This window comes from Nyctereutes procyonoides, unplaced genomic scaffold (genome assembly GCF_905146905.1).
Source record: "Nyctereutes procyonoides isolate TBG_1078 unplaced genomic scaffold, NYPRO_anot_genome, whole genome shotgun sequence".
NCBI lineage: Eukaryota > Metazoa > Chordata > Mammalia > Carnivora > Canidae > Nyctereutes > Nyctereutes procyonoides.
Genome location: NW_026575140.1, coordinates 6,314,783 through 6,334,551, shown reverse-complemented (window position 1 = coordinate 6,334,551; position 19,769 = coordinate 6,314,783). Strand labels below are relative to the sequence as shown.

General features: G+C 42.6%; 1 protein-coding gene across 1 annotated transcript; it reads right to left on the bottom strand.

Annotated features, from left to right (window-relative positions):
- Positions 1-2,085: 2,085 nt before the first annotated feature.
- Positions 2,086-19,618, bottom strand: CMTM2 (CKLF like MARVEL transmembrane domain containing 2). Its single transcript, XM_055304778.1, has 5 exons — positions 19,606-19,618; positions 19,331-19,530; positions 19,031-19,207; positions 2,969-3,070; positions 2,086-2,540 (listed from the first exon to the last, which is right to left on the bottom strand). The coding sequence occupies exons 1-5, from the start codon at positions 19,616-19,618 to the stop codon at positions 2,313-2,315; spliced, it is 720 nt and encodes a 239-aa protein (XP_055160753.1). The 3' UTR covers positions 2,086-2,312.
- Positions 19,619-19,769: the final 151 nt, after the last annotated feature.

Here is a 19,769-nt window from a genome sequence, read left to right as displayed (position 1 = left end):
GTTTTGTTCTCATGTCTATAATATCTTTGTGCTGTTTCTCTTGTTCTGAAAGCTTTTAGGATTTCCTCTTTATCTTTCAAATTGGTGTATTTTACCAAGCAATGTGGACTTTTCCATATCACTGTCCCTTCTGTTAAATTTTAAAATTTCTCATAATCCCTCCTCCTCCTCCCCCACTAAGAACTGTTGTTAAGTTATTGTCTTCTTTACAGTTTTTAAGCACACAGTATCCATCTTTACTCTGAATGTGCTAGTTAGGATTTTTCAGGATCTGCATTTTGACCAGATCCATAGGGGATGCATTCTCTACTAGCATATACTCACCTGATATAGTTTTGCTCCAAAGAAGCATCCTCCTGAAATCTCTGGTGACTACAGCCCTGTCCCAGGATCCCCTTCTCATCAGGACAGGTGGCTGCATCAAGTTGCACTCCATACCCAGCCCAGTCCCATGGCACCCTTCTCTGTCTGGATGTGGAGAACCTCTGCCTGCCCGGAGAGCCGCTTCCAGGGATTGAGAGGAATGGCCACACAAAGGAGTTCAGCAAGTTCTACCCTTTTCCATTAGATTCTGAACACAGTCCTGTTTAGCTTACATTTTTAAATAAAATTTACCATATGATGAAATAGACAGATGTATACAGTTGCTTTGACAAATGTATACACCTGTGTGACCACTTCCCCTAGTGAAAATAATCAACTTTCTCATACCCTTAGGCCCCTTTGTAATCGGTCCTCAAGCTCTACCTCTTTAGGCAACCAGTGTGTCCATTTCTTTCACTGTATTTTTCCCTGTTCTTGAACTTCATAGAAATAGAATCATAGGGCATGTCCTTCTTTTGTGTCTGCCTTCTTTCACTCAATATAATGAGAGTCGTCATTATGAATCTTTTATTTTTATCATTATTCATCATCATGCTGTTTCAATATTCATGTTCTTATTGCTGAGTTGTATTCCATTTTGTGAATGTAGTAGCACAGTTTACCTCCTTTTGAACATTTAGGCTCTTTTTTGCCTTTTGGCTATGATGAACATTCTAGTCCACCATTCCTCTTGGCTTCGTACCTAGGAGAGGACTTTCAGGTCACACGGCAGGACAGGGTGCACTTTTGAGTTTTTCTCTACAAGGTACTTCCCTCTAGTTGCCCCCACATTGTGACTCATCCTGCCCAGCCCACAGGGGGTACTGTGGGGGCTACAGAGGGAGTATGACTAGAGGGGTGGGGGCCATCCAAGCTCATGCTTTGCCTGCTCCCCACACCCCAAACGCCATGCTGCATCCTCTTCCCAGGCTCACTTTCTGCTCTGCAGCAGCCGAGTATGTGATCTCCTGGAGGAGTAGACCCTGCCACTTCAGGGATGCCCTGTGGAGCTCAGGGCAAAGGCCCGAGTCAGGACCGTGGCTCCCAAGGCCCAGTTGAGCCTTTCAGCCTGTTCCTCACCTCGTTCCTGGCTGGGCTGGGGGGTGCCTTGTTACTTCTCATCTCCTGCCCTACACCTGTCTCCTCTAGCTCCTCATGCATCAGTTTGGGACCTTGTTTTCTTTCCTCTCATGAGTATGACCCTTCTTCGGCCACATGGCTGGTCTGTTCAGTGAGCCTGGGGCCTTCACTGAGGCCTGCGTGTGGGAACTGTGGCTCCAACGCCCAGTTGAGCCTGACTCAGGGCTTATGTTCAGGTCCTTACTGGGGGAGATACCGCAGGTCCCAGAGGCCTGGCTCCCTCAGGCCTTCCTGTGCCCATGCCGCCTGACTCCCACTCTAGGAGGCCCTGAGCCCTGAGGGGATGATACCGCCTCTTTGCCCTCCTCCCGAATGGACCTCAAATGAGCACCCATGCTAAAGTGCAAAGAGTAAGGAAGGCCAACAGCCTATTTTTCTCATAGCGACTACCTGGGTGTTCTCAAAAAATGGAAAATAAAAATATCAATATGAACAAAATGTTCATTTTGTTTTCCAGTCTCATGTTTTCCTCTGGCCCTTTTGGCTGGTCACTGTTGACAGCCGCTGTCACCCACACCTCCGGTCCCCCACACCTTGTGTGCCCTGTGGCCTGCAGGCGGCCTGAGAGGCCCAGCTCCGGTCTTGCCCTCTGCATCAAAACTCTTGGGAACTTTTGTTGAATGAACAAAATAATGTTTACGTCAACTTTAGGCTTTAAAAATCCATTTAAAGAAGAATTTCTTTTCCAAGCAAAGGTGGTTATTAGGATGGAAAAGAAAACCATTCTAGAGAGAAGACAAGACACATAGTGGACATAAGTTTTGTGGTAAAACACATTGCTGGTTCTGACAGCAGGGGTCTCCTTCCCATCATTTCTTGCCTCCCTTTTCTTTATCCTTGGGCTTTTCTGCTTTTTCTGGTGCTTTTTCTGCTGCCTTTTCTGGTGGTTTTTCTCCTTCCTTTGGCTTTTCAGCCTTTTGGTCCTTTCCTGGAGGAGGAGGAGTCAGCACATTCCTTTTGATTCTCTTGCCTTTGAAATGTTTTCTTTGAAGACATATATCGATTAAAGCGAAAAGTCCAGCCACACCAATAAGGATCTGGAAGACAAAAGGATGCTGGTTACTTTTGCTTTTCATTCCAAAGCTGGCATAGTCCCTCTGTTTCGTATTCATCAGCAGGTGCTGGTTATCACATCCCTTGCTCCCCACAAACTTCCAGACCAGAGACATTCTAAGTTTGCCCCTCCCTTCACCTCAGCTTCCCAATCCCCAGCTTGGGTGTGGCCCTTTGCCTCAGAGATCAGGACAGCTAGGAAGAGGGAGCCCTGACCTCGGCTGGCTCCCTGGACAGCATCTTTAAGTGGCTTCTTCATTGGAAACATTTACCAACTTCACTTTTAAACTCTGCATGGGTCCCGAGATTTTGGAAAAAGAAAAGAAGTCCTCTCCTTAAGTCAGAGGAAAACACTCATTCTCCAGAAGAGGTGATTTCTGAGCAAATAAAGTACCCAACATGAAAGACTCACCACAGCAATGAAGTAGTGCATGGGCATGGTTTGTCGGCTTTTCACAGCTATGATCACGGCCCCCACAAGGAAAATGAAGGCAAACAGATCATTGAGAAGGTCCTGAAAGTGTGGGAGACAGGAGAGTCAGCCTCAACCAAGATCCCCCTCAGCACCCAACCTGGCGTAGACCTCCTCCAGAGGCGATGGTTTCCAAACTTCTGCCTGATTTAAAGAATATATATGTGAAGATAAATATACATCAGCTGGGTGGGCATGCTGTGGCCCCCAGGGCTGGCTCTTTGAGTTGAGACCCAAAGCTCAGGGTGCTTAGCGGCCTTCATGGGCCCCTTCTGCTGCCACCTTCTCTGAAAGGACACATTTAGTGGCTAGTTACACTTTAATTTCTTTTTTCTCCCCAATACTCATTTAAGTGAATGCACAACGATTCAAATTATTGGTGAGTACAAACCCCATCATCAGTCTGGGGAGGGGGCCAGCTCTTCCCTCTGGATCCCCGGTGGGCTGTGCTGCTTGCAGGAACTTCTGTTGGATTCTGGCCTCTCTGGTTACGACCCTGGCAGCCTCCTCCACCCCTGCCCCCACCCCTCTTGCCTTACTTCCTAGACACTCCCCTCTTTGCAAGTCCGCACCACTTCCTCCATCATCAACCTTCCTTCTCATCCCTTCTGGCCTCCATCTTACCCTTGCCCCATACTTGCTTCCCTTTCCTTCCTGACCAGGTCCAGATGTTCCCAGACTGAGCAGAAGGGCTGCTTTCCCCGCAAGTACCACACACTGCCACTCGCTAGCATAGCCAAGCTTAAAGTTGGCCAAAGCATGACCACAGTAAGCCAGCCTCCTCCCCTATCACTCCTGGGGTGATGGTGGTCGAGAGCTTGTGGACCTCTTAATCCTGTGGGCAACAGCCAGCTGGGCAGCCCTGGATGAGGCCCGCCCTTCCCCTTGGTTGCCGTGATGCTCTTTTCTCTTAACTGTCTTTCCCTGGTTGCTTGTCATGGGCCTTTTCTTTTTCAGGCTTTTAAATTTTATTATTTTATTTTATTTTTTTTAAAGGTTTTTTATTTATTTATTTACGATAGTCACAGAGAGAGAGAGAGAGGCAGAGACACAGGCAGAGGGAGAAGCAGGCTCCATGCACCGGGAGCCCGACGCAGGATTCGATCCCGGGTCTCCAGGATCGCGCCCTGGGCCAAAGGCAGGCGCCAAACCGCTGCGCCACCCAGGGATCCCAATTTTATTATTTTAAAAAAGATTTTGTTTGAGAAAGAGAGAGAGCGCGCGTGTGCATGAGAGGGGGGAGGGGCAGAAGGAGAAGAAGAAGCAGGCTCTCCACTGAGCACAGAGCCCAATGCGGGGCTCGATCCCAGAACCCTGAGATCATGACCTGAGCCGAAGGCAGACGCTTAACTAACTGAGCCACCCAGGTGCCCCTGGTTTTTGAATTTTAATACATTGCAAACATCCCATCCCTACTTCCACCTCTAGCAGCCATGAACCACTGAGATTAAACAGATTTTAACATCTTGCAATATTTACTTAGATCTCTAAAAAAAAAAAAAAAAAAAAAAGCCAGAAGTAAAACTTCATAGAGCCACAGTGTCCCTACTCTGCCCTTTCATGCCCCTTGCTCAGAGGCAGCCACACACATTGGGAGCTAATGGTTACTCTTCCCAAGAGTGTATTTGTATTTTCTTCCATATTATATATTTAGAAACAGTATATACTATTTTGTGCGTTTTGCATGTTTAGATTTAAATTTAAATAAAAGATTTCTTCTAGCATTGACCCCTCCCCCCCTTTTAAAGATTTTATTTATTTGGAGAGAACATGTGCATGAGTGGTGGGAAGGAAAGGGGCACAGGGAGAGAGAGAATGTCGAGCAGACTCTGTGCGGCACCCTACCTGGGGCTTAATCTCATAACCCTGACCAAGCTCTTCCAAAAAATGAGGAGGGGACCACTCCCAAACTCATTTTATGAAGCCAGCATTTTCGTGATACCAAAGCCAAAAGAGGACACTACTGGAAAAGAAAACTTCAGGCCAATCCCTGATGGCTGGAAATGCCAAAAGCCTCGGTAAAATGCCAGCAGGCTGAATTCAGCAGCACATTAAAAGGATCACCCACCATGATCGAGTAGGCTTTATCCTTGAGATGCAAGAATGTTTTACACTTATGCAAATCAATCAGTGTGGTAGGTCACATTAGTAGAATGAGAGAAAAGAATCATATGATCATCTCAATAGACAAAAAGTGTTTGACAAAATCCAACATCCATCCATCATAAAAACTCCCAACAAATTAGGCATAGAAGGAACATAACTCAACATAATAAAGACCATATATGACAAGCCCATAGCTAACATCATATTCAGTGGTGAAAGGTTGAAAGCTTTTCCTCCAAGATCAGACACAAAACAAGGGCGTCCACTCTCACCACTCCTATTCAACATAGTATGGGAAATCCACGGGTCAGCAGTCAGACAAGAAGACAAAGGTACCATCATATCCCTGATCTCATTTTTCTATTGGTTTTAAAATTTTTGTTTATGATATCTTCTGTTGTAAAGTTTTAATTTTAATTGATACATAGTTTCTCCCTCTCTCACATACACATTCCCAAGCAGGTTTATTCAATATTCTGTTCAACCGATTTATAATGCCACCTTTGCCATATACGAAGTTGCCATATGTATGTAGGTCTGTTTCTGAGTTCTCTTTTTATTCCTATGTTCATTTTCTCAGGTGACCTCAGCAAAATTCCATAGGCTGGGTGACTTAGACAACAGACATTTATTTTTCTCACGGTTCTGAGGGCTAGAAGTCCCTGATCAAGCTGCCATTATATTCAGTTTCTGATAAGGACTATTTCTGGTTTGCAGATGGCTGCCTTCTTGCTATGCCCCCATATGGCTTTTCTGTAGTGTGTGCAAGGTGGGGTTGTGGGGGGAGGCAGGGGGAGACAAAGAGGGGAGAGGAAGAGGGAGAGAGAGGGCTCTCTATTGTCTTTTCTTACAGGGACACTTCTGTTGGATTAGGGTCCTACTCTTTTGACTTCATTTAATCTTAAGTATTACTCTAGAGGCCCCATCTATAAGCATAGTCACTCTGGAGGTTAGGATTTCAGCCTATGAATTTTGGGGATACCCATTCAGTCCATAACAATTCCATTACTCTTTTTGTCAATCCCTAAGCTAGGACCAAAGCTTTATAGTAATTCCGGTATCTTGCTGAGTGAGTTAATCCTCGTAAGAATTTTAGAATAACCTTGTAAAGTTCCAGGAACAACCTCTGTCAGATTGAAATTTCATGTAATTTATATTATTATTATGGAATTAAATCAATATCATCTTTATGGTAGTACTTCTTCAAATCTGTGAATATGGGGTATTTTTCCATTTATGTAGAGTTTTCTTTTATGTCCATCAATAAACTGTGATCTCTGTGTAAAGTCTTACACATCTTTGAACAGGTTTATTCTAAGTTTCTTGTAGTTTCTGTTGCTGTTTTATTTATTTTTTTAAAAAGATTTTATTTATTCATGAGAGACACAGAGAGGCAGAGACATAGGCAGGAGGAGAAGCAGGCTGCCTACAGGGAGCCCAATGTAGGACTTGATCCTGGGACCCTGGGATCACAACCTGAGCCAAAGGCAGATGCTCAACCACTGAGCCGGACACCCGGATACCCAGGAGTCCCATCTGTTGCTGTTTTAAATCGTTTATTAAAAGTCACATTTTCTCATTGTTCACTGCTAGTATTCAGGAACTCTATTGTTTGCCTCTGGTTACTTTGTTGTACTCAAGCAACTCTGGTAATTCCACTATCGATCCTCTTAGATTTTCGATGTAGAGAATCATATCTGTGAATGATTCTAGTTTTTTTCCCCTTCCCAATCCATACATGTTTTTTCTTGTTACACTGTGACTGATTTAAGATCTCCAGCACAGTGCTATACCGAAGGAAGGCTAGTAGGCACTGCGAAGGAAATGCTTCTGAAGTTCTACCATGAAAAAAAAAAGTTTTACCATGAAATGCAATGGTTATTGTAGGTTTGGGGAGGTACCTACTATTAATATAAGTTCTCTTTTAAAGTAGTTTGCTAAGAGTTTTCTAAAAATTAATATTGAATATTACTTAACAGTTTGTATGAAGCTCATGAGATGATGATGTGGTTTTCTCCTTTATTTTTTTTTAAAGATTTTATTTGTTTATTCATGAGAGACATAGAGAGAGAGAGGCACAGACACAGGCAGAGGGAGAAGCAGGCTCTCTGCAGGGAGCCCGACGTGGGCCTTGATCCTGGGTCCACGCCCCAGGCCGAAGCCCCAGGCCAAAGGTGGCGCTAAACCGCTGAGCCACCTGGGCTGCCTGGTTTTCTCCTTTAGATACAAGATTGTGAATTATATTAGTAGAATTTTGCAGACTAAACCAGCTTTGCATTCCTGACACATACCCTGCTTGATCATGATGTATTACTTGCTTGTATATTACTTGGTTCAGTTTGCTTATATTTTACTGAAGATTTTTATAGCCACATTCAGATAAGCTAGGCATATATACTTTACTTTCCTTAAAATCAGACATTATAAGATCAAAAGCATACTAGATAATACAACATATTATCAAGACTTTAAAAAATGGGAAGAAAAAAGGGACCAGTGAAACTAGAAATAAAGTCTAGAAATAAACCCTGCATTTGGGATTTTAACATTTAACAAAAATGCCATTTAAAATCAGTGGGGAGGGGCACCTGGGTGCCTTAGTCCGTTAAATGCCTGCCTTTGGCTGAGATCACGGTCCTGGGATAGAGCCCAGTGTTGGACTTCCTGCTCAGAGGGGAGTTGCTTCTTCCCCCTTCCCTCTGCCGCCCCAGCCCTTTCATGCTCTCTCACTCTCTCTCTGACGCTCTCTCTCTCTCAAATAAATAAAATCTTAAAAAAATTAAATCAGTGAGGAAAAGATATACTACTTAATAAATGAGTAAATTGAGTGATAGGGGCAGAACAACTGGATAGGCATAAGGATAAGCTAGAGGGGCGTCTGGATGGTTCAGTCTGTTACGCATCGACTCTTGATTTCAGCTCAGGTCATGATCTTGGGGTTGAGACTGACCACCACATTAGGCTCTGCACTGAGCATGGAGCCTGCTTAAGTTATCCTCTCTCAGGATGCCTGGGTGGCTCAGTGGTTGACTGTCTGCCTTCGGCTCAGAGTGTGATCCTGGAGTCCCGGGATCGAGTCCCACATCGGGCTCCCTGCATGGAGCCTGCTTTTCCTTCTGTCTACGTCTCTGCCTTTCTTTGTGTGTCTTTCATGAATAAATAAATAAAACATTTTTTAAAAAGATTCTCTTTCTCTCTCTCATCCTTTGCACACCGCCCCCCCCCCATTGGTTCACATGGGTACTCACTCAAAAAAAAGTGGATATAAAGCTGGAGTTATGGTTCACACCATATGCCAAAATGACTCCAAATGAACCAAAAGATTTAAATGTAGAAAGTGAAACAAGTGCCAGATGAAAATATGGATGAATTGTTTTATGACTTGTTTTTCTATTTCTTTTTGAGTCAATTTTATGTTAATTTTTCCTAGGAAATTAACTATTATCTCAACTTTCCAATTTATTGGCATAAAAATTCATATTTTCCCTGTAATCTTTAAAAATTCACATTTTCCCTGTAATCTTTAAAAATCTCTTCTTGATCTTTATAGTAGTATTTTTCTTTGCTCATTCTCTCTTTTCCCTCCTGGGGATCCATCTACTTTATTAGTCTTTTCAAATAGCTAGGTTATTTGGTTTTATTAGTCCTCATTAATGGATCTTTGCTTCCTACTTCATGAATTCTAGTTCTTATCTTTGGCATTGCCTTCTTAATTCCATTGTTTTAATTTGGTTTTGGCACCTTCTTAAGACTATTAATTTTCAATCTTCTTTTCTAATTATATAGATTTGAATTTTAATAGTTTAGGGAGACTCTACAGATAGTATCTGTGAATGCAACATAAATACGAAATCTTCGTGTTTGGGGAACACATTAGATTTCCCCCCCAAACACCTGGGGATTTAAATTTTACTGATTGATTTCTAATTATATTACACTGAAGTTAGAGAATATGGTCTGGACGACATCAGTTATTTGTTAATTACTTACTTATTTGTTATTTGCTTTGTGTTCTTATTGAGAATAAATTTTTTTTAAGATTTATTTATTCATGAAAGACAGAGAGAGAGAGAGAGAGAGAGAGAAAGAGAGAGACTTAGAGACACAGGCAGAGGGAGAAGCAGACTCCTCACAGGGATCCTGATGTGGGACTCGATCCCAGATTCCAGGATCACGCCCTGAGCTGAAGGCAGATGCTTAACTGCTGAGCCACCCAGGTATCCTGAGAATAAATTTTTAAAAAGATTTATTTATTTAAGAGAGAGCATGAACAGGGGGAAGGGCAGAGGAAGAGGAAGAGAATCTCAAGCAGAGTCCCCACTGAGTGCAGAGCCCAGCACAGGGCTCAGTCCCAGGACCCTGAGATCATGACCTGAGCCAAAATCAAGAGTCAGACACTTAACCAACTGAGCCACCCAGGCATCCTGAGGATAATTTTTATGATTGTTCCAAGTGTACTTGGAAACAACACATAGCCTGTTCTGTTGGGTATAGGGCTCCATACGTTCTATGTATGTCACTAGATCAAGCTATCAATTGCTGAAGGAGGCATGTTAAAATCTCCCACTATGGTTGCTGTTTGCCAAGTCTTCCTTATAAATAAATAAGTTCATTAAAAAAATATTTATTTATTTATTTATTTATTTATTTATTTATTTATTTATTTATTTAAAAAAAGATTTATTTATTCATGAGAGACACAGAAAGATAGAGAGGCAGAGACACAGGCAGAGGGAGAAGCAGGCTCCACGCAGCCTGATGTGGGCCTTGATCCCGGGACTCCGGAATCACACCCTGGGTTGAAGGCAGACGTTCAACAGCTGAGCCACCCAGGCGTCCCTCCAATTCTCTCTTTAGTGTTTATTTAGGTCAATCCACAAGCGCACTAGGCTCTTTGCTTACTGTTCCTTTTTTACACTGCACAAATTTCTTTTTGGTTTAATTTCTTTCTTTTTGAGGTACATCTTTTAGTAGTTCTTTCAGTGAGGGTCAGGAAAATGAAATTGTTTCATTTGTTGTTTAAAAATATATTTTGGAGGCAGCCCTGGTGGCTCAGCGGTTTAGTGCTGTCTTCAGCCCAGGGCCTTATCCTGGAGACCCAGGATTGAGTCCCATGTCAGGCTCCCTGCATGGAGCCTGTTTCTCCCTCTGCCTGTGTCTCTGCCTCTCTCTCTCTCTCTCTCTGTTTCTCATGAATAAATAAAATCTTTAAAAAATAAAAAAAATAAAAATGTATTTTGGAGAATACCTGGGTGGCTCAACAGTTTAGCACCTGCCTTAGGCCCAGGGTGTGATCCTGGAGTCCTGGGATAGAGTCCCATGTCAGGCTCCCTGCATGGAGCCTGTTTCTCCCTCTGCCTGTGTCTCTGTCTGTCTCTCTTTCCCTCTCTGTGTTTCTCATGAATAAATAAAATCTTTTTAAAAAATTAAATAAAAATAAAATGTTTTTATTTTATGAATACCCACTATTTGCTTCGATGTGGATGGAACTGGAGGGTATTATGCTGAGTGAAATAAGTCAAACGGAGGACAATCATCATGTGGTTTCACTCATAGGTGGAATATAAGAAATAGTGAATGGGATTATAAAGGAAAGGAGGGGAAATGAGTGGGAAAAATAAGAGAGGGAGACAAACCATGAGAGATTCCTGACTCTGGGAAACACAGAAAGGGTCGTGGAAGGGGAGGTGGGTGGGAGGATGGGGTAACTGGGCGACGGGCACTAAAGGAGGGCTCTTGATGGGATGACCACTGGGTGTTACACTATATGTTGGCAAATTGAATTTAAATAAAAATGAAAAATGCCTTTATTTATTCTTGCCATCTCATCCCTTTAAAGAAATTATTCCAGTGTTTTCTGGCCACTGTCATTGCCGTTGAAATATATGAAGTTAAGTCTAGTAGTTTGAGGGTTTTTGTTGTTGCTTCTGTTTTTTTTTTTTTTTAATGCAAATAGTATTTTCTCTTGATTTTAAATTTTCCTTTGTTTCTGGTAATCAGCAGTGCCTCTATGACATACCTAAGTGTCGTTTTGTGTTTATTTTTCTTGGTACATCTTTGAGAATTCATATCTTTCATTAACTTTGATATTGGTATGGCCGCCTCAGCTGTCTTTTGGTTACTATTTATGTGGAGTAACTGTTCCCATTTTCGTTTTCAATTTATTTGTATCTTTGGACTAAAGGAATCTGTTATGTTCATATAATATCATTTAAAGTGGATTATTTTAAAAATCCATTCTGATCATCTCTGCCCTAGAGAGTTCAATCCATGTGCACTTAAAGTAATTACTGATAAGGAGTTATTTCCGTCATTTTGCTGTTTTTTTTTTTTTAAATATATCTTTTTGTCCTCAGCTCCTCCACTATTACCTTCTTTTGTTGTTTAATTTTTTGTAGTGTCAATTTCATTACTTATTTCTTTTTCTATACATTATTTAGTTAATTTATTAGAGGTTACCTTGGGGTTATAATTAATATCTTAAATTTATAATAGTCTAGTTTGAATTGATGCCACCTTAGGCTTACTAGTACATAAAACTCTTACTGTTATCATCATAAATTATATCTTTACATACAGTCCCATTAATGGAGATTTATAATTATTGTTTTATGCATTCATCTTTTAAATCATATCAGAAAAAAAGTTACAATCAAAACATGCAACAATAATGTATTTTATATTTATCTATGTAGTTACCTTTACTGGTGTTCTTTATTCTTTTATGGCTTCAAGTTACTGTCTAGTGTCCTCTCATTTGAGCCTGGAGGACCTCCTTTAGCATTTCATGTAAGCCAGGTCTACTAGCAACAAACTTTTATCTAAGAATGTCTTAGTTTCTCCTTTTTTTTTTTTTTAAAGATTCTATTTATTTGAGAGAGAGAGAGAGCACAAGCAGGGAGAGTGGCAGAGGGAGATGGAGACGCTGAGCAGGGAGCCTGAAGTAGGGCTCAATCCCAGGACCCTGGGATCATGACCTGAGCCAAAGGCAGACACTTAACTGACTGAGCCATCTAGGCACCCCTTCTCCTTCATTTTTGAATAATTTAAAAAGATTTATTTATTTGAAAGAGAGAGAATGTGTATGTGAGTAGGGCAGTGGGAAAGGGAAAGAGAAGCAGACTCTATGCTGAGTGTGGAGCCCGACGTAGAGCTCAGTCTCATGGCCCTGAGATCATGACCTGAGCTGAAGTCAAGAGTCAGATGCTCAACTGAAGATGCCCCTTGAATGGTAAATTTTGAAGGATGATTTCAGTTTTGAAGGGTATTGTTTTCATTTCCTGAAGATGCCATAACACAGTACCACCAAGTAGGTGGCTTACAACAACATAAATTAAAAATAAAACAAAACTAAAAAAAAAAAAAAGAAAAACCCCATAAATTTATTATTTAATGGTTCTGGAGGCCAGAGGTCTGAAATCAAGGTGTTGGCAGAGTCATGTTACCTATGAAGGTACTGGAAATGATCTGGCCTCTCTTCAAGTTTCTGGTAACTTTAAGCATTCCTTGGCTTGTCCCCTTCTATCCTCTTCCTGTCTCCTTACATCACCTTCCCTCTGAGCATGTCTATCTCTGTGTCCAAATTTCTACTTTTTATAATGATACTAGTCATATTGGATTAGAGCTCACTCTAATGACCTCATCATCGGCAAAGGCCCTTTACTCCAAATAAGGTCATGTTCACAGGTACTGGGTGTTAGGACTTCAACATCTTTTTAGGGGACACAGTTCAACTCATAACAGATAGCAAATATGAAAGATAGAATTCTTGGTTGACAGGGTTTGTTTGTTCTTTCAGGACTTTAAGTACATCATTCCACTGTCTCAGGTCTCCATGGTTTCTGATGTGAAATTGGGTGTTAATCCTATTAAAGTTCGTCTGTATGAGATTAGTTGCTTCTCTTGTTTGTGGCTTTCAAGACTTTGTCATTGTTTCTGGACAGTTTGATTATAGTGTGTCTCAGTGTGGCTCACTTAGAGTTTATCCTACTTGGTCCTTTTTGAATGTGTAGATTTGTATCTTTTATCAAATTTGGAAAGTTTTTTTTTTTTTTTTTACCATTTTTTCAAATATTCTTTCTTCCCCTTTCTCTCTCTCTTCTTTTGGGATTCAGCATATGCTAGAATACTTGATGGTGCCTCATAGGTCTCTTCAGTTTTTTCATTCTTTTTTTCTTTCATTTCCTCAGACAGGATAATCTCAATTGGCCTATCTTCAAGTTCACAGATTCATGCTGTCTGCTCAAATCTGCCGTTAAACCAGTCTAGTCAGTTCTTCATTTCAGTTATATTATTTTCAGCTCCAGAATTTCTTCCTGATTCCTTTTTATAATTTCTCTTTACTGATATTTTCTACTTGTTCATGAATTGTTCTTCTGGTTTTAGTTCTTTATGCATTTTTAAGACAATGGATTTTAACTCTTTGTCTAGTAAGTCTAATATCTGGGCTTTCTCAGAGACAGTCTCTATTAATTTTTTTTCTTTGTGAATGGACCATATTTTATTTCTTTGCATGCTTTATAATTCTGGGCATCTTGAATATTATAATGTAGTTACTCCGTAAACCATATTCTCCCCCTTCCCCAGGATTTGTTGTTGCTGATTGTTGTAAGTTGTAGACATCTGTATGTTTAATGACTTTTTTCTAAACTGTTTTTTAAAGACTGTATTCTTCTAGTCCTGCCACTGAAGTCGCTGTTTCACTAGATTAATGGTCAGGTAGTGATTTTTATTAAAAAAAATTTTTTTTAAAGATTTTTATTTATTTGACACACACACACGCAAACACACAGAAAGTGAGCACAAGCAGGGGAGTGGCAGGCAGAGGGACAGGGAGAAGCAGGTTCCCCACAGAGCAGGGAATCCAATGTAGGGCTGATCCCAGGACCCTGGGGCCATGACCTGAACCAAAGGCAGATGCTTAACTGGCTGAGCTACCCAGTCACCCCTTAATTTTTTTTTAAGATTTTATTTATTCATTTGAGATGCACAGAGAGAGAGAGAGGGCAAACATGAGCAGCAGGAGGAGGCAGAGGGAGAGGGAGAAGCAGACTCCTTGCTGAGCGAGGAGTGGATGCAGCATTTGATCCCAGGACCTGGAGATCATGACCTGAGCCAAAGGCAGATGCTTAACCATCTGAACTCCCAGGTACCTTCAGGTAGTGATCTGAAAGAGATTTCCTTAAATATCTGGAAACAAACAAAAGTACTCTACTAGTCTTTGCAAGTTGGCTTTGTGTTGAGGTACTCCTTCAACACTTGTCCAAGCTATTTAGAACTCTGTTTTCACCTGCTGCTTGTGCAGAACCTAGAAGTCTGCAAGGGGCACAAACTTAGGGTCTTTTGCGAGCATGTGTCCAGCCCTCGGCACATGTGTGGCCTTCTGGATTTCCTGGTATGTGTAGTAGCTTTGCATAGCTCTTACTCCCCACTGTATTTCCTTCTCCAGCCTCTTCCCAAACTCTGGTCTGTCTATTCCTTGCCTCATCTGATTTTCCTTGCCTCAGGTGGCTATGGTTAGGAGATATGCCTTTAAATAGTTTTGACAGGGACGCCTGGGTGGCTCAGCAGTTGAGTGTCTGCCTTTGGCTCAGGGCATGATCCCAGGATCAAGTCCCATATTGGGCTCCTTGCAAGGAGCTTGCTTCTCCTGTCTCTGCCTCTGTCTATCATGAATAAGTAAATAAAATCTTGAAAAAAATACTTTTGACAAATGATATCCAGGAAGCTGCTTCAGCCCTAAAAAAGCTCTGAGGCAGGTAAAAGAAAGTCAGGTTCCTGGGCCTGTCCCTCAAGGAGCCACCAGGCACAACCATCATTTATTCATTATTCATTTATTTATTTATTTATTTATTTATTTATTTATTTATTTATTTATTTATTATTTTATTTTATAAATTAATTTTTATTGGTGTTCAATTTACCAACATACAGAATAACACCCAGTGCTCATCCCGTCAAGTGTACCCCTCAGTGCCCGTCACCCATTCACCCCCACCCCCCGCCCTCCTCCCCCTCCACCACCCCTAGTTCATTTCCCAGAGTTAGAAGTCTTTATGTTCTGTCTCCCTTTCTGATATTTCTCACACATTTCTTCTCCCTTCCCTTATATTCCCTTTCACTATTATTCATATTCCCCAAATGAATGAGAACATACACTGTTTGTTCTTCTCCGGTTACTATGGCCAAGTTCAAAAAGGGTGTTGCCTGAGTTCTCCTCTGGGATTTTGATGGAATCTTGTCTCACATTTAGATCTTTCATCTATTTTGAGTTTATCTTTGTGTATGGTGCAAGAGAGTGGTCCAGTTTCATTCTTCTGCATGTGGATGTCCAATTTTCCCAGCACCATTTATTGAAGAGAGTGTCTTTCTTCCAGTGGATCGTCTTTCCTCCTTTATCGTATATTAGTTGACCATAAAGTTCAGGGTCCACTTCTGGGTTCTCTGTTCTGTTCCATTGATCTATATGTCTGCACAACCATCATTTTTTGACAATAGGTCTGTATTGTTCCTTCTGTTACCAGCGAAGAACGTGACCAGAAATGGAGCTGTTGTATTCATGGCTATGGACAAGCTGGGATGTGAGGGATGGTGGGTAGTTAAAATGTCACAAGACTCCTTTACCAAATTCAACAGCTTCTTTCTTCCTTAAGCATTCTTCTGATTGTTATAAGTTTTTTTTTAAAAGGTTGATTTATTTGAGAGACAGAGAGAGAGAGAGTGGGGTGGAGGGGCAGAGGCAGAGGGAGGGAGAAACTCAAGCAGGCTCCATGCCCAGGACAGAACCCAACAACGGGGCTCAATCTTACGACCCTGAGATCACGACCTGAGCTGGAACCAAGAGTTGTATGTTTAATCCACTGTGCCACCCAGATGTCCCATAAGTTTTTAAAAATTAGATTCCAGAGTCATGAAAAAGTTGATTCTGACAGTTTTTGACAGCCAAATCATTATTTTAGTGGAGAGACAAGAGTTTTGGTGTTCCCAACTCTGCCATTTTTAGTGGTTATTCATTAAATCTGGAGATTCTTGAGGCACCTGGGTGGCTCAGTGGTTGAGCATCTGCCTTCAGCTCAGGTCGTGATCCCAAAGTCCTGGAATCGAGTCCCACATCAGGCTCCCCATGGGGAGCCTGCATCTCTGTGTCTTTCATGAATAAATAAAATATTTAAAAATAAATAAATCTGGAGAGTTCTCAGTCATTTTCGCTCTGAGTATTTCTACTCCATTCTTATGAGTGAGTCTCTTCTTCTAGAAGTCCTATTAGGCTTATGATGGACTTTCTCATTCCATTTTCTCTGACTCAGCTTCTCTCATATTTTCTGTCTTTATCTCTCAGTGCCATATTCTGGGTAATTTCCCCACATCTCCCCCCCCCCACATCTTTTGGTTTGCTAGTTCTCCAGCTTTGTCTAATATGCTTTATAGCACATTATTGACAGTTTTATTTCAATAACTATGTTTAATTCTAGATACCATATTTTATATTTTAAAAAAGATCTTTTTATTCTGTCTTCAGAATGTCTTATTCTGTTGTTAGGGCTCTGTTTATTTATTTTTTTAAGATTTTATTCATTTATTCATGAGAGACACAGAGAGGCAGAGACACAGGCAGAGGGAGAAGCAAGCCCCCCCGCAAGGAGCCTAATATGGGACTTGATCCCGCATTCCGGGATCATGCCCTGAGCCCAAGGCAGACACTCAACCACTGAGTCACCCAGGCGTTCCTCTGCTTATATCTTTAATTATTTTAAGTATATTTATTATTTTAAGACAGCTCTTCTATCAATCTCATATTCTCAGGGTTCTAATCCTCCCATTTGTTAGGTTTGCTGATTCTCAATTATTAGACATGGGGATTTTAAAATCAGGCATTTTGTAGTTTTGAACTGTGAACTCATTTTTGACAAGTCTCCCCCTCCTCCCCTGCTGCCTCCACCTCTCCTATGGGTATCTCTTTATACTTCGATTGTGACTTTGCATTTGTTTCTGTCAGGAGTTCCAAGGACATCATCAGAACATCATTAAATTAGAATTAATTTTTATGCTAATTCCCAGGCACAAGTCTTCTAGGCTTGTGCCTACATTTAAAGATGAAAGTAGTAAAAATTCAAACCAAATCTGTACAAAATTCAGGTTCAAAATTTCTGTTTTCTCAAGGTAAGTGTGTGTGTGTGTGTGTGTGTGTGTGTGTGTGTTTCAGTTCAAAGCTCAGACAGAAGTGAACATGCCTTCTTATTCTTCTGTGTGGGGGAAAGGTATCTTCTCTGCCTGTCTTTTCCCTAAGGGGGCAGTCCTTTCAGGGTGCTGGCTTATGCAGGGGTCTCAGTTCTAAATCCCCATTTTGCTTAAGACCAAGGCCTCTCACCTCCTGTAACTTATGAGTGCATGAAAATCCATATGGGGTAATACTTTGTGGGCTGTTCACAACCACACTTCAGTAGCTTATTTGATCACTGCCCTGTTTTTCATTGCTGGCATTTGTTTCTTTTCTTCTTTTTTTTTTTTTTCTTTTTCTCTTTTTTTGCTGGCTCGGTCATTCAGCTACAGCAGTTGTGTTTACATTTTCCCTAGTCGTTTTAGCTAAGTGCAGCAGGAGGATTTTCAGAGTTTATTGATTTTTCATTTCACTGGAACTGAAAATATCTTCTCAAGTTCCTTGGAGTCAGCCCTCTGCCTTTCTACTCTATCTTCTGTTTATTCCTTTTCCCAAGAGTCTTATTTGGTCCTCCTCTCCTTTCTCCCTGTATTGGGGGGTCCTCACCTACCCTGCTGATACCTATGAATCCCTAGGCCCTGATCACTTTTGACAAGGAAGCAGGACAGAATGCAGTTAGGGACTCAGACTTTACTGGTAAAGCTGGATTTGAATCCTTTTTCTTGCCGCTTACTAGCTGAGTTATCTGGAGGTAAGTTACTTGGTTATCCTGAGACCATTTTATGTGTAAAGTGCGTGAAGCCTTGAGTTTAGGGCTCTGGAGGCATGCTGGGAATATGCAGTGACATGGGAGTTTGGTGGATGTGCTCTGTGATTACACAGATGATGGGTAGGGATTCAAGTCCCTACACCCTCAGGCACAGCATCAAGCACTTTGTAATTATTTCTCAGGCACAATCCCATGAGAGATTATTACTGTCCTCATGTTACTGATGAAGGAAACAGGCTATAGGTGGTTAACTTGCCCAGCTCCTGTTCCAATGGATGACTACTTTGGGCTGAACATTCTTCTGGGCTTAACATTATTTTATTTATTTATTTATTTATTTATTTATTTATTTATTTATTTATTTATTTATTTTAAGAAAGAGAACACGTGCATGGCAGGGGAGGGGGCAGAGGGAGAAGGAGAGAGAATCTTAAGCAGGCTCCATGCCTACTGCAGAGCCTTACAGGGGCTCGATCTCAACCCTGAGATCATGACCTGAGCAGAAATCAAGTTTGGATGCTTAACCGACTGGGCCATTCAGGTGCCCCTACACTTAACATCTTTGGTTTTCTCCTTTGATTTCTGGGGGTGGGGTACCTTCTGGGGTGATCTCCCCATTCAAATGTGAGCTGGCACAGAAGAGGGAGGAACAGCTCGTTGCTGTACCTCACCTGCTGTGGTGGAGAGCATAGCCTCAGGAAAGCAAAGACCTCTTCCTTTGACCACTAGATACATAAGAGCCGCCACCATCCCCACCCCCAAGCTGGACTTTTTGAGAGCCTTTTCTACCTAACTTCAGCTGCCCTATCCCGGCTCCTAGCCCCACCGGAGGTGCTGAGCTCATGCCCTCGGCACAAGTATGTTGGGGGGGGGGGAACGAATGTGTTGCTCTGTTCACAGTCACTTCCATTTACCAAGACACATGCGTGAAGGCACAGTAGTCCCACGCACTCCCTACCTCCTCACTTACCGAAATCGGCCACAGGATGAAAGGCATGTATCTGTTGATGGCGAAGGTGTAGATAATGAAGAAGAAGCAGAAGACGGACAACTCCATGGTGATGATGAGTGTCAGGAGAGGGTGCACGGTGGTCCCGGTGAACATTATCATCGAAGCTATTAGGCAGCTCTGCTGGGAGACATGCACCTGAGCCATGGCAAAGGGCTCTCCTCAGCCCTCCAGCTCCTCGGGGCCCATCTGGAGCGAGCTCCTTCTCTCTCCCCATCGTTCTCCACCACCGCCCCCCCACCCGGTACCAGCCCGACTTACCAAGCTCAGGATCTTGACCTCGGCGTGCCCCATAACCCAGAACTCTCTATTGCTGTCCTTGAGTTCCCACTTGTAGCGACGACACCCCTTCCTCGTGCCCACTTCATCCTTGGGCTGCACCGACTTCTCCTTTTTCTTGGGCTCCTCTTTCTCGTCCTGGTCCTGGGGTTTGGCGCCCGGCGGAGGGGGCGGAGGCGCGGCTGCGGCCGGGGCGGGGGCCGGGGCGGGGGCCGGGGCGGGGGCCGGGGCGGGGGCCGCCGCTTTGCCCTTCTTGCCTTTGTCAGCCATCTTTGCGTGGGAGTTGTCACCGCCTGCCGGATCTCTCCTGCTGTCCCCGGACAGGCCTGGCCTCTGAGCCAGCCTGGTGCCACCACCCGCTCAGAGGTCCCGCTCGGCCAACGGCCAGGCCCGGCGAACGCCAACGCCCCGGCGCCCCCCA

What these genes read in the sequence shown, in the direction of transcription:
- CMTM2 (XM_055304778.1), bottom strand. An exon ending in AGGTCAAGATCCTGAGCTTG is followed by an intron (nt 19,208 to 19,330) that starts GTAAGTCGGGCT and finishes GCCATGGCTCAG; the next exon opens with GTGCATGTCTCCCAGCAGAG. An exon ending in TGCACTACTTCATTGCTGTG is followed by an intron (nt 2,541 to 2,968) that starts GTGAGTCTTTCA and finishes TTTGTCTTCCAG; the next exon opens with ATCCTTATTGGTGTGGCTGG.